This window comes from Balaenoptera acutorostrata, chromosome 4 (assembly GCF_949987535.1).
Source record: "Balaenoptera acutorostrata chromosome 4, mBalAcu1.1, whole genome shotgun sequence".
NCBI lineage: Eukaryota > Metazoa > Chordata > Mammalia > Artiodactyla > Balaenopteridae > Balaenoptera > Balaenoptera acutorostrata.
The window spans coordinates 66,471,903-66,487,200 of record NC_080067.1 but is presented as its reverse complement, the minus strand read 5'-3'; the positions used below and the strand labels follow the sequence as shown (position 1 = coordinate 66,487,200).

Here is a 15,298-nt window from a genome sequence, read left to right as displayed (position 1 = left end):
AAAAAAAATGGACTTCATCAAAATAAAACACTCCTGCTCCCCAAAGTCACCAGTAAGAAAATATACAGGCAGGGCACAGACTGAGGGAAAATGCTAGTAATACATACATATGACAAAGAACTTACTAACATCCTTATGAAGAGGATTCCAACCATTCTGTACTGAGACAAGCAACCTAATGAAAAAAAATGGCCAGAGCCTTCAATACACATTTCAGAAAAAAAGAAGATAAATTGTCAGTAAGCATATAAAAAGGAGTTAAACATCATTTGTTATGCAAATTAAAATCATGAGATATAATAAAATAACTGGAACTCTCATTATTGTACACAAATGCACATAAAATGGCACCTACAGTCACTTGGGAAAACTTCTGGCAGTTTCTCATAAAATTAAACATAAACCTACCTTATGACCCAGCAATTCTACTCATTATTTTTTTTTTTTTTTAATAGCTACTTTATTTATTTATTTATTTATTTATAGCTGTGTTGGGTCTTCGTTTCGTGCGAGGGCTTTCTCCAGTTGCGGCAAGCGGGGGCCACGCTTCATCGTGGTGCGGGGGCCACTCTTCATTGCGGTGCGCGGGCCTCTCACCATCGTGGCCCCTCCTGCTGCGGGGCACAGGCTCCAGACGCGCAGGCTCAGTAGTTGTGGCTCACGGCCCAGTTGCTCCGTGGCATGTGGGATCTTCCCAGACCAGGGCTCGAACCCGTGTTCCCTGCATTGGCAGGCAGATTCTCAACCACTGCGCCACCAGGGAAGCCCTCTACTCATTATTTAATAAGAGAAATGAAAACACGTCCACGAAGGATGTTCATAATAACTTTATTTGTAATCACCCCAAACTGTAAAGAACTCAAATGTCCATAAACCAGAGAAAGGATAAATTGTGGGATGTTCATGAAAAGGAACACTACTGAGTAGGAAAAAACCCTCCAAACTATGGATATACGCAACAACATGTATGAACCTCGCAGACATTGTGAACAACAAAGTCAGATGCAAAAGTGAACATGTATAATTCCATTTATATGAAATTCAAGAACAGGTGAAACTGATCTATGACAATAGATAACAGAAAAAAATGGTTGCCAAGGGCAGAAGGGGAGAGAAATATATTTCCTGCACACTTTCTGAGATGATAGAAAAGTTCTCTATCTGGACTTGGATTAGGATCACATAGATGTATACAATGTCAAAATAAATAGAACATAATCCTAAAATCTATGCACTTCACTGTCTACAGATTTTACTTGAATACAGACCGTTTTACCTTAAAAATTAGTATTAAAAATCTGACATCAGGGCTTCTCTCGTGGTGCAGTGGTTAAGAATCCACCTGCCAAGGCTGGGGACACGGGTTCAATCCCTGGTCCAGGAATATCCCACATGCCGCAGAACAACTAAGCCCGTGCACCACAACTACTGAGCCTGTGCTCTAGAGCCCGTGAGCCACAACTACTGAGTCTGCATGCCACAACTACTGAACCCGCATGCCTAGAGCCCGTGCTCTGCAATGAGAAGCCACTGCAATGAGAAGCCCACGCACCGCAACAAAGAGTAGCCCCCGCTCGCTGCAACTGGAGAAAGCCTGCGTGCAGCAATGAAGACCCAACACAGCCACAAAAAAAAAAAAAAAAAATCTGACATCAGATTTTTATCAGATCTGCCACTTCCAAAAACAGCTGTTCACACAGACATGTGAACTCACCTCAATTTACAATAGCTTTGTTCGTTGAGTCAGTTACTCTTCAAAATAAAACTTGAATTGTTTTCAAATTCACTAAATTTTCTAGTGAAATGCTGCTCATAAAATTTTACTTTCTTGCCCTAAATTTCTTATTCATTAAGAACATGATTCAGGGACTTCCCTGGTGGCGCAGTGGTTAAGAATCTGCCTGCCAATGCAGGGACACGGGTTTCAGCCCTGGTCCAGGAAGATCCCACATGCTGCAGAGCAACTAAGCCCATAAGCCACAACTACTGAGCCTGCACTCCAGAGCCTGCGAGCCACAACTCTGAGCCTGCGTGCCACAACTACTGAAGCCTGCATGCCTAGAGCCTGTGCTCTGCAACAAAGAGAAGCCACCGCAATTAGAAGCCCGCGCACTGCAACGAAGAGTAGCCCCTGCTCGCCGCAACTAGAGAAAGCCTGTGCGCAGCAACGAAGACCCAACACGGCCAAAGATAAATAAATTTATATAGAAAAAAGGAACATGATTCATTATGTTGTACACTAAAAGTTAGAGACCGAAGTACCCTAAAGATAGTCCAAACCCTCAACTCTTTTTAAAATAAAAACAGATGCCGAGATAAATTGACTTGTCCAGGATCATGTTCTTGTTTCATTTCAGAAATAAAAATACATATATTATACATTGTCACCCTTTGTAAATACTAACACGCAAAAACAACAGCTTACCTTTTTAATAAACGTAGATGAAATAATTACGTGGCAACTGAAGCATTAGAAACAATGACTGAACATCATTAGGTTAGAATATTTTTTAGAAATAAATGTTATATATATTATATATATATTTTTTAAATGTTATATTTTAAAGCACTTTTTAAAAAAAATTTTTAAAAACTTTAAATTTTTTGGCCGTGCCACACAACATGTGGGATCTTAGTTCCCCGATCAGGGACTGAACCCTGAATTGGAAGCATGGAGTCTTAACCACTGAACCGCCAAGGAAGTCCCAGAAAGCACATATTTTCTATTCAACTAAGGCATTTCCAAATTTACACTGGCTGGTTTTTCATGAATGATACATTTTCTAGTTGAAGTGTGTTGGTCTTTACAGTTGGTGCATTTGAATCAGACAGCTTTTCAGGAACTGTACCGATAAGCTATAAAACTTGGGTAACAAAAGAACTTCTGGATTTTTGAAAACTGCAGTTAGTGAAAGGCATAATGGAATTTCTGTACTCTAATGGTGGGTAAATGTAGTAAAATTTAGCTAAAAACCCCCCAAAAAACTTGGCAGTGCTGGTTGTGACGAGCAGAGAGAGGATTAAAATGCATTTAAATAATGGAAAAAGGCTTCTACTTACATAGGAAAATTTTTATTTGATAAATATAATTTCATAAACTTTAAAAAATTACTGAGAGCTGTACAATAGGTATACTACATTTACTGACAATGCAGATAATTTAGATATTAGACAGCCACAGTGTCTGAGGTCCAAAATTTTAAACTGAGTGTTGTGACAGTATTTCCAACTACTAATTATTCATAAAAATCTAAGTCACCATTATTACAAACATATCATTAGTTATGATCTATTTTTTGCAGCAATATCATTCAGGTTATCTCACATAAACAGCACTTTAATAATGTTCTATTTTTATGAAAATAGATGACTCATATCAGGATAGAAATAAAAATGTCTCTAAAGGGGGACCAAAATTAATAAAACATGTTTTACATAACTCTTTGGTGTGTTAGTTTTATTAATGCCTGCTTGTATCATACTCCAAATTGATCTTTACAGGAAAAACACAAACATGGATGATTTTCCCTTTCTCCCCAGTCCCCAATAACTTTTCAGAGCAGCGTATGTTAAAAACTTTTGGTATTAATTATAAATTTTTTAGTGGCCGTGACTCCTGCCTATCAGATAGGAGTCTGAAGCTTACCACAGAAGCCCAATTTCACAATCTTAACGCAGTAGAAACGACCCTGGTCTGAGTAAGGTATTCCCTAACTGGATGATTTGCCTCTGTTTAACCTCCTACTCAGGACAGTGCCAGAGTCTGGATCAGGTGTGGGAAGCCTTTGGACCTCAGGGAGATTAAGACCCAAGGAGGAGGCTAGTTAAGAGAAATTCAAACTAAATTCTCCCCTTTTTTCTTCTCAACCCCACAGAAAGGCTGGGTAGCTATAGTTCTCCTGGCCCACACTCTACTCCTTCTGGGGTGAGCCTAATGCTTGCTAAAGCTGAGGCAGGGTGCTGAGTCACCTAAAGCAGCTGATAGGCAATTTTGGAAACTGACTTGGTGCTTACTGCTATCTTCAGGGCTACAGGCTTCAGGCTAGGCAAAAGCAAGCAAGTGAGGCAAATAGATTTGAGACCACCAACTAGCAGTAACACATGTAGCATCGTACCCTGGTTTTGGCAGATAAGAGTAAGTTAATTATCAACATCATACTTTCCAAAGAATTTTAAAGAAATATGCAAGGGAGAAAATTTCTGATTACTCATTATGCAGTAATAGTTTTACAATATGAATATTTAGCACTAGAAAACTACTGCAAGTTTGTAGACAACAGTTACTTTCTTAAATAAACAGAAGAAAACCCCTTTCTTACAAGATAATCTTCCTTTAAATGGAGTAGGTTTTGAACAACAGACTAGGAGAAGCATGTCAGCGGATGCTATTAACTTTTTTCAGATATAAAATTCCTACATAACTTCAAATACTGAACGCAGAAAATTGCATCAATCACACCTTGAGCACCATATAGGATAGCTGACCTCATGCCTTGCTGTAGTTGATCAGAGACTGCTTGATGGCTTTGCCGTCCTTCCCTGGTGTTAGTAGTCAGTTAAACTGATGGCAAATAAACACTGTAAGGTAGATGTAATGCAGGGCTACTGAACGTCATTTTGTTATATGAACATTTTATAAGACATTCTAAGAAAAAGCAAATTCTGTATTATTCTCCACTAATACTCTACTGAATATTTTCTGCAATATTTCCTCTTCTGGAACATGAGCTGGTAAGGGTACACACTGTACATTTTATTATCCCTTTACTGTATTTGCAGGATAACAGTATCTTCCTAAACTCAACCTAAGTTAAAGAAGGGCTATTTATGAAAATTAATATTTAGGCTGAAATTCATAACCTAATATCCTTGCATTATTGAAACAGACAAATGTTACATTAGCAAGAAAACAGTTTACCAGTGAACAAAGGTAAAGTCTTAATTCTACCATTCTTTCCCTACCAGCCCAATTCCAGAAGTCTTATATTCATGAAATGGGAAAGGGGTGGAGGGTTGTGCAATAAACCTACAGAAAGGAATTATCATATTCTCCAGGGAAAATTTTGGCAACACCTTACTTAACCATTTCCATACAATTTTGAATGTATATGTACACAATAATATGCTTAGGGATGGGTAACAGTTCTTTAATAATCATTTCCAAGTTTTAAAACATTACTTTTTATCAAAACAAATGACAACACTGGATCTACATGATAAACTCAGGATGAAAATCAAGTACTGAACTGCAGTGAGCTAACGGCAGTAATACACACCTGATTAATCATTTTTAGCATTTAAATTTACTGCAGCCATTACCCCATATAATTTAGCATTTTAGACTTTGCTTCATTTACATTCTATAGCCACACCTTATAATGGGACACTGGGCAGATTTCACTTTACTGTAGTAGTCTGCTGTAAGTTAGATAATGTATACTAACCTAAAAATAACAGGATTCTCATCTGAAATTCTTTATTCTAAAAGCTAGCTTACTGAAAGTCAAGAGCAATTCTGAGCTAGTTACAGAAAGAGGCTCTTCTCATTTTATTGATTTAATTATCCTAATATTTTGATTTGTATAATTAAAAGTATTTGCAATATTTAAATAGTTTTCAAACTTTTTTTTATTGATTATAGTTGAATTTACAACAGTGTCATAAAATACTATAAACAGAGCCTTCAGATAGACAAAAAAAGCAAATTTAAATATATTAGCCAGATTAAAGCATGCAAAAGATCCAATGATAAACACATTAAATAATAATATGCTAATGATGTCTAATTTACCCACTATAGGTTCTTTACATTGTCACAAAAATAGTAAACATCAATTTGAAATTTGGTGAATGGACTTGATTCCTGATTTATAGGTAAGATATGATATACCCTTTGCATGTATATGGTTAACTTAACTGGTTGTGTTACAGTACATTTAGAGAAGTTTTGGTACTGGTATATATTTACTACCCATACTGCAGTAAATAATGGTTGGAAATGCATTCTCCTAATTTGCTCTGTGAACTTAGAAAGCACTAATGAATGAACAAACGTGGGTCACTGAGGGACCAAAATTCCTTACTATTCACATTAACTTTTCCCATGAAAAGTTTCAAATATAACTCTAATAAAAAAATAGAGTTTTCAAGGAAAACTTTTCAGCATAATTTATAGAGGCAGATTTAAACAGAAGACTCAATAACCAAGCCATACTAAAAAATACAATTAACTAGGAATTAGCTCCCTTTTCTACCTTGATGTTAAAATATTTAGTGGCCTTAGCAAAAGGCTGAAATGCCATTGGGAGTCCCGTAAGCACACGGGGACAACCCAGATAAAGAGATGAAAAATGGCTCTTTATTCATAAATTTTAACATGTTCAGATTTAAATTAAGAGGGCGGCTGACAGGGGTGCATGGTAATGCTTTTTGTTTGTTTGCCATTATAACTCTGAGTGGGCATGAACTACTCCAGAGATTTCAGAAAGTAATTCCGCAGAGGTAGTGTGGCCATTACCAGGATGATCACACTGAATTTTAGGAAGGGAGTTGAAATGGCTCCCACAAAGTACTACGGCCCCTTTAACAAGTAGACGAGTCCATTGTGGAGAGAGTCAAGATGCTCCTGTCGTTGGTATAGAAAGGATCCGATGCACTCCATGATCTAAAGTAACAATAAGAGAGAAGTTTGGCTCACCAGGACCTATGTTTCAATTGAGAAAAAATTGTACTCTAAAACTTAGGACCAAAATGCGATTTGAGTATTAAAATAAGCACTGATTGATTCATTTTTAAATGCTAAAGATAAGTTCTTCTTACTAGCATTGAAGGACCAAACATTCTATTTATATTATACAAAAACTTGGGAAAAATAATGCTCTAGTCATCATATAAAAATATTAGCCAAAATTCATTACCATTAAAACAATTTCTATAGGTAGTAAAGCATGAGACACTCTTAAAATCTTAATTCAATAAGAAACAAGTATGTTATTAAGAGGTATTGCACATTTGGTTTTACCGAAAAGCAACTAGGCTGTATTTTGACATCACGAAAGCAAACAAACAAAAATCTCACTTACCAAAAGTTTTGGAATGAAACAGTAGTATGTTCATATTATATTATTATTTCTTTTCAGGTATAAATTCTATTCTAAAGGTTTTAGCATTAATTAGCTTGAAAAAAGTAAATGTTTTAATTCAACAGGTATCAAAGACACCTTGAACGAAGTAAATGTTTTGACTCAATAGGTATCAAAGACACCTAGAAGTCACTAGGGTTTTCACTTAACTAAGAACAAATGATCCTCTACTGGTCTGGAAAAAGTTAACTACTGTCTGTCTGAATGATAAGGCCATAAGCAATTCATTATATAATACTTTATTTGCAGCTGTACCAATTTCAGCTAAAATAACTTAAGACTAAAAATAGCCTGCCATGCTTAAAATAGCCTAACCTATTTCAAGGACAGTATTAGGATTACCAAGTTAAAGATGGCTTTTCTTAGAATACTAAAAGCACTTAATAAATACATTTTATGTAACTTTTTCCAGGGTTCCCACTTTCCTTAAATAAAGAAGTTAGAGAAAGAGATTAGCACTTAAAATGGCCCAAATTCACTTTTATAAAAAATGTTTCCTAGAGACTAAAGTTTGTATGTAGTTCAATTTTAAACCGATTAAGTGAGCACAGTCACAATGAAGATTGGAACCCAGAAACTTTACAAAGTTGGCAAAGAGGAAGACAAACAAGCAACAACCATACCAGTGGTTTACAGGTTCTCTAATTTTACTAGTTTCCAGAAAACTTAAACAGTATCTACCTTCGTTTAAGAAGGGCTTGTTCACTACGGTCTCTCTAGCACCTAGAACTGTGCCACAGTAGGTACTCAGTATTGGTAAAATAAATGAATGGAATAAGACTATGAACATTTCTTAGAGTAAGTATTTATGCAAGAAAAAGTATGCTCTGACACACATGACAAAACATAACTATAAACAATACTCCCAAACTGCCAATATTTTAGTTTTTCCTCTTTTCCAACCATTGCTTACACAGAAGAATCTTATATAGGTAAGGTTTCCTTCATTTTTGATCTTTTCAAAGCACACATGTGCATTCATATTGTTAAATATCATATTTGACAGAACATTAAACACCTGAACTACATATTAACTATTAACTCCTTTCTACTTAAAAGACAGTTTTGATTAGGATAAAGTAACTGTTTGTAAATTACATAGAGAAAAGCATTTATTGCTGAAGTACAGCCCTTTAGAGTACAACATGGCATAATCCTTTATATAGCACCATGATGCTATCTTTGAAACAGAGCTTGCAATATGGCATATTCCTTTGACAACATCAATTAGTAAAATATAAGTAGAATTTTTGTGCCTGGATGGTAAAACTTTATTAGTAAAGAAATCTGTCATATGAAAGCACTAATTGTATTTCTCAAGTGATGACCATTACCTCTTATGTTTAATTAATGTTAATGGAACAAATATCCAAAGGATTCTACATCTTGTAAATAGAGGTATCAGTCTGTCCCTACCTTTTAAATTAGACATGAGAGAGAAATGTAGAATAGATGCTATTCCAAAAGCAAAACAGAATGCCAAATATATTTCACTAAAACAACTACAGGTAAAAAACAAAAACAAATGACTTTTCAAAGTTTAAATATAATGTTAATGGATCCATGGCAATATTCATATAGCCCCTAGAAAAGCACCAAGTGGTTTTGAATATTGTATAATTTTATCCACTAAAAAAAAAAAATAGAACAAATCTCAAAAGACTTTTTAGATTATTCATTTGAAGAAAACAGGGAGATAATGACAGTAGTAACCGATAGCATAACCTGAGATGCTGGACATAATTGGAAAGGTATTTATAGTCTGTCAAATAAGATATTCATTACTGTTAAACATTTTATTAGAAAAAAAAACTCTTAAAAAAGAAAAAAGTGAGATACAATTTTAAGGGGAAAGAAGTACAGATGAGAAGAGACACCTTCAACAGAACATGCAGAAATAAATCCCATAATTCCTTGGGCAGGTTCAAAAGGGATAATGCAGCATAAAAATGGTTATGTAAAGAATGATGGGGTGCATCACCTAAATAGTTGATATCCAGAAAATGGGAATATATATAAAGCAGAAAAATATTCTGGGATCATTTAAAATTAATTCTAGTCTTTTTTTTAGTAGTTAGTGAAAATGTATATTGTCATTAAAGAGAATTTCGTGTTGAAAAAGATGTTCTAAAAATTCTATACAAGTTCTACAGTAGTCTCTTAGTCTAATTCCCACCTTAGTTCTGTGCAGTAAAGCTGTCTTATATTATACATTAGGTCTTTCTGGAACTTCCTTTGGGACACTTGTTGGACTGGGTACATGACAGAACTACTCTCTTATAATGCATTTCATAATACAATTGTGTAAGTCATAACATACAAGTCCCAATAAATTTAGGTGTCATAGTAATTCTTACATGTGGAATAAAATGCCTACAAAATAATATCACAGCATTATGGAAATATTTTTGATCACATTAAATTAACAAATGGGGACTGAAACCACAGACAGTATGTTATTAACATAAGAATGCTATTTATAAATGCAACTGTACCATAAAGAAATGGCCACAACTAAAGGCAAAGTGGGAACTAACAAGTTCACCAGTAAAAGTTACCTGAATTCTATGATACAAGAATGATGCCATACTCATCATTTTTAAAACATAAAGCCAACCAAATATTAAAAATTCTTTTATCAACAGATAAGAGTAGTGCCTCCTCTGCCCTTTATTCCCTGCTCCTGGGGTCTTTCCAACCTCTTCCCAGGCGTGGCACATGTAGAAAGTGATACTATTCATGTGGCACGCTGCGGACAATGGAAATCACCGTCCATCCTTGCCCATCCGTAACCCTTCATGCACACGAGTGCACTGCTGCTCTGACTTTGAGACTTTGATATCATTCACCTAAAGAATACCAAAGTGTGAAAAAAATTATTTCTATTCCTTAATATTCCCTAAATAATAACATGTCTCTTGGGGAAATGTATAAAGAATTGAATCAATTTCACTTTTAAATAATTTAAGTGGTATATACCAAAAAATGGTATTTTTGTTATGATCCAAAAGAGCAAATCTAGTTCAAGAAACGCATTTGGGAGGAGACAAAAACACTAAAATTCTTCTAAACCATAATTTAAAGAGCCTGTTCTAACTTATAAACTTTTAATTAGACCATAAATACCGAGTAAAAACTTAAAAATCACAACGTATTTTAAAACCTCATTACACACATTAAAAAGGTGTAGGAGAGCAGAATTTCAGCCTTTTATGTTTATAAATACCTCAAAGTCTCAAATGAGTGACTAGACAATATACATGAAGAATAAGAAAGGCAAAATCTTTTGACTTTACTATTATGTGTAGATTATTTTGTAAATACAAAAAGCAAACATACCAGCAAAACAAATACAGGAAATAAAACAACAGTTTAGGTATAATCAAAAAAAGAAAGTTATAAAAACGAAACGAGTACCAGATACACACTCCTATTCACCACATTTGAGAAAGACTGTAAAGCAAGATTTTTTGTTCATTAGATGAAAAGTCTCTTCAAAGGTGCTTTCTGTTCCTTTGTTAGTGAAAGAACCCCCTACACCCTAAAGCCACAAAGTGAAATACCATCAAAGAGTGCTAATAAACAGCATACTTCCTGCTTCAGTTGGTAAAACCAGGGGCTGATTTATTAGGTATCTAGAGATGCAGGTTCATCCTGTTCCAGTTTATAGGATACTCATCTGCAGCAAAGGCTACTTAGAGAAATTTCACACCTGCTGACATGGGACGGACTACATCTTCCTATTACTCGTTCCAGCATTCTTCCAACAGATGCGCACGCTGTTTCTCCTTCTGAGAAACAGCACATGGAGTCCAAGCACTTGATACTTGAATTTGTTTCAGTAAGCTGAAGGAGTTGAAGGAGAAAAATATTAGTTAGTTATAGATTTGTACTTCCAAAAAGCATTAAAAAAACTGCAACAAGCACTTTAAAACCAAAAGTAATATATACATGTTTTCTATAATATGGAAATGTATGGAAGGCTTTAATTAAGAGTAATCATACCAAAATATTTAAAAGGCACTGTGTCCTAAATTAGAGGCTGAGTAAAATCATTATATAAAACAAGTAACTGGATACTATATAAATCTGCAAAGATTTTGTATTTTAATATCTTAATATATTATGATTAAAATGATTTATTTACATCAACCACTCAGAGACTTAATGAATTCTCATTCTTCCTTGAGCTTTTGTTTAGGTGAAATGCTCCTGCAACTTCAATTAAAAATATCTAGTAACTGAGAAAAGTAGAGTTTAAATTAATTTGAAGACTGGGAAATAACCAGGCAGGACCAAATCCCAATCTTCAACAATAACAACAACAACAGTAGCAAACACCTTACGTAGTGCCAGGTTCTAAACACCATATAGATATATATATGCACATCATAAATAATTCTTGAAAAAAGCATCATCTGCCTTAAATTGCTAAGCAACTATTAAGTGCTAACCATGCCCATAATAAGTTCATCTTGCTTTTTAAAAATTAACTGATGATACATTATTAAAATAAAGAAGTAACTAAGTAGTACTATTTAGATTTAAAACTGAATTAATTTCTGTAAGCTTGCAAGATTTATATTGATTGAGGGATAAAAAAACCTGGCAAGAAAAACTTAAAGCCACAGTACTAATAATTTCAATCCTGTTAAAATAAGGGGGAAAAAATGGTATGACCACATAGCCCAATGACTCCTAACCCTGGTTTTGACACAGTCAAGGGTACACCTAAATTTCTCAAGGGTTATCATTTTAAACAAACTTATTTTTCACTCATTTTCCTTTACATATATAACATATTGCATAACAAATCTTTCAAAAGTGTAGAGGAAGGAAAACAACAAAAATAGATTCATTAGAGTGCTGCAATTCACAAAGGTTGGGAATCACCAAGTGTAGAGTGTAGGCATGGCAACAGTGGACACTTGTGGAGACACTCACAATGGACAGAGGACACGAACATGATGAAACGTAAATAACCTGGCATTCTGAACCTAAGCAACTGGTGAGGTCCTGCAAAATCTCTGCTCAGAATAATCCTGCCAAATACCAAGCAGTGCGAGACAACTTGGTTCCTGTTAGGCAATGAACTGATTGCATCAATGTCCTAGGATCTGCTAAGCACTGAGAAATAGCCAAATTTTACTTATTCTTTCATTATAATACCCTTGGGTTTAGGACTGTTTACGATACTATTTCTTAAACTGTGTATTATATTTACAGACATTGCACGAAAAAAAGTTCTGTGGCCAATTAAGTTTGAGAAACACTAGTTCAAGGAATGTCTAAACAGACTTTGTGAGTAAAGGACTGTCAGTAAGTCAGGTTGTACGGTCAGTCTCCAGGGAGAGAGCTAGACATGGTGCAATTCTCAAATTTGTTTTTTTCAGTAAACTCCCCTTCCTCCCCTCCCCACATGGAACATTGATCAACACCAGCAGGAACATTAATATTCAGTGGAAGATTTTAGGAAATGCTGGTTTAGGTAACAGGATTTCACCAGTTTCCCAGTTTCCTCCTTGGGTTACTGGGCTCCAGCTTCCTCCATCTCAAAGCCATCCTCTGTAGGAAGCAGGACTTTAGAGCTCCCACATGCTCAAGGATAAAGTGCTACACCTCAAAGAGGCCTGTAGGGCCCTTTATAACCTGATCTCAGGCTGCCTTTCCTGCTCTACTTCTAAATGCTCCTGTACAGTCTCCACACAGCCAACCAGGCAGTGCTCCCTGCCTGTGGGTATGTGTCAGGGCCTGTCACCAATTGGGGGCAGAATGCTGACCCCTAACACCAAGTTCAGTTTAAATACCATCATCTCTATGAAACCTCCTCCACCTCTCCAACTATCAGTACTATCTCTTTCTCTCTAGCTTCTATTCCAATTCTTGTTTGTATCATTTAAATGACAGAAGCACTTAAATTCAACTTATACTTCATTGAGCAAGGCACTGTGCTGGTTCCTAAAGGGGACAGCAACCCTGCCTTCAATCTGTTGAGTAAAGGATAAAGAAAAGGGTGGGAGATAAGCCAGGAACAAGTAATAATGGCAGTTATATTAATGGAATGCTTACTATGTATGTGCCAGTTAGTATGTAAGATGCTTCTCATGGATTATCTCATTTACAATCACCTTTTCAGACAGGCACCAGACTCATACACATTTTACAGATGAGGAAACAGAGAAGTTAAAAATATGTTCATGCTCACCCAGCTGGGGCTTGAGTCTTGGTTTGATTCCAGAGCCCAAACCTCTTTACCATGCTGTTATACTACCTTCTTATAATTATGGTATGAAGCAGAGTACAATATCGAAAAAGAGGAAGGAAAGCTCAAACCCAGCTGTTGTTGTTGGCATTAGTGGGAGAGCATGAGAGATTTGATGAAAAAGATGGCATACTGAAGACTGGATGGGATTTCAATAGCTGGAGATGGGAGAGAAACAGCATTCCAGGCTAAGCAGAGAGAATGAGTAACTGTGTGGGCAGAAAAGTATGATGTGCATTTAGTGCATGTTTAGCCTAAGTGTAGAGAGAGTAGTTGTTACTCCTACCCCCTTGCAAAAAGACCAGCGTGACTCAAAGTGTGATCTATGGACCATTGTTGGTCTGAAAACACTGTTACTAGCTCATGAGAGACAAGTGCATCTGGTCCGTGAGAGTAAGAGATTAGACAATTTTATGGCAATTTGACAGAATAGTTTTGTAACTGTTGAATCTAATTAAAAAATTGGGGCTTATTTTATATATCTTTTAAATTTCATTTCCTAGTAATTCATTTTTATTGTATTTTACAAAAGTATTGGTCCGTGATGAATCGGAAATGAACAACAACAAAACAAACAAGAAAACAAACTGGTCATTCACAACATTTATCTGGGGAGCACTGAACTAGACCAGAAACTTGAAAGAGCAAGGGGTTTGGTTCTTCTTAGCTTAACAACACGTGCTTTACTACTGCTGGTGCTCGACCAACTGACAGGGATTCACTAAAGATAACATCCATAAGGTCAGCAGCATTTGAGTGTCCACATACATGCAGAACACTGCTTAGGTTTGGATCTGCTTTGCATTCATCACCTTTTACTTTAAAACCTAAGGACAAGTATTAAACTAAGGGCAACTCAACACAGAGAGTAAACATCTTAATATGTCAAAAATATTATAAAGAAATGACTTTTCAGATCACCTTCTGAACTAAGCAAAATATATTTCCTTTTTATTCCCTAAGGAGAAAAAAAACCCCACCTGCTTTGAAAATGCTGGTTAACTGTGTTTCTGTAAAGCTATCTATAGAAAACACTATACTGTTCTCTAGCAAACCTCCAAGCTCCATCACTTTTCCATATATACATCTTTGATCTCATAGCACAGCTTCCAGTATAACCGGGGGTGGAGCATTTAGATCTCATTTCATTCAAAGTAAGGAGAGGGAGTCATTACCTTTTTAAACAAGAAGACTATTAATAAATACTAGAAAAGAAAACAAGCAAAGTAACAGGAGTGAGACCCTACCTGGTGGCACTAAACAGTAACTTTTTTTTTTTTCCCACACACACACACTGTATTTTATTTTTACAAGAGATAAATAGACTGACACCAAGCATTGTACATGGATGACCACAACAAAAGCAACAATGACTGCAATTACCAAACACGAAACACACTCATACTATGTCATAATATTGACATTCAGTCCAGTAATCCTCCACTCCACTGTAACAGCTCCTTTACTTTGCAGTGAAAATTGATTTGTACACTTTTTTGTAGAAAAGAAAACAAGCAAAGTAACAGGAGTGAGACCCTACCTGGTGGCACTAAACAGTAACTTTTAACTTAACAGAAATTTTGATTTATTGGTAAGACTCACTCTCCACCACATTTACTTCCCAGAAACAACCACATAACTTAGAGCTAAAAGGGCTGCCAAGCAAAACAACTATGGAGATCCAACATGGGTATGTATAGCTAATAAAAATTTTCATCTTTATAGAACTTCCCTTTTGAAATAAATTCTGGCTCACTGCTCTTATTTCCATTATTTTCACATCAATGATGGTAAACATCTAGAAGTTTCTCCTGTTACTTCTACAAAAATCTTCCTTAAATTTTCTAAGTGTTGGAAAACTGTCATACATTTCTAAGTTTTTTAGTCATGCCTA

At 35.7% G+C, this 15,298-nt stretch overlaps 1 protein-coding gene across 4 annotated transcripts in view; it reads right to left on the bottom strand.

Moving 5' to 3' along the window:
* Positions 1–3,056: 3,056 nt before the first annotated feature.
* ATP11B (ATPase phospholipid transporting 11B (putative)) overlaps positions 3,057–15,298 on the bottom strand; it is a 127,046-nt gene continuing 114,804 nt past the window's right edge. For 3 of the 4 annotated variants that reach the window (XM_057545042.1, XM_057545041.1, XM_057545044.1), the window contains 2 exons: positions 10,855–10,988; positions 3,057–6,664 (listed from right to left, as the gene is read on the bottom strand). In XM_057545042.1, coding sequence (XP_057401025.1) covers positions 10,886–10,988 — 103 coding nt within the window. In that variant the 3' untranslated portion in view covers positions 3,057–6,664; positions 10,855–10,885. Of the gene's footprint in view, positions 6,665–10,854; positions 10,989–15,298 lie in introns of those variants that run through there. The other variant, XM_057545043.1, reaches the window with a different exon arrangement.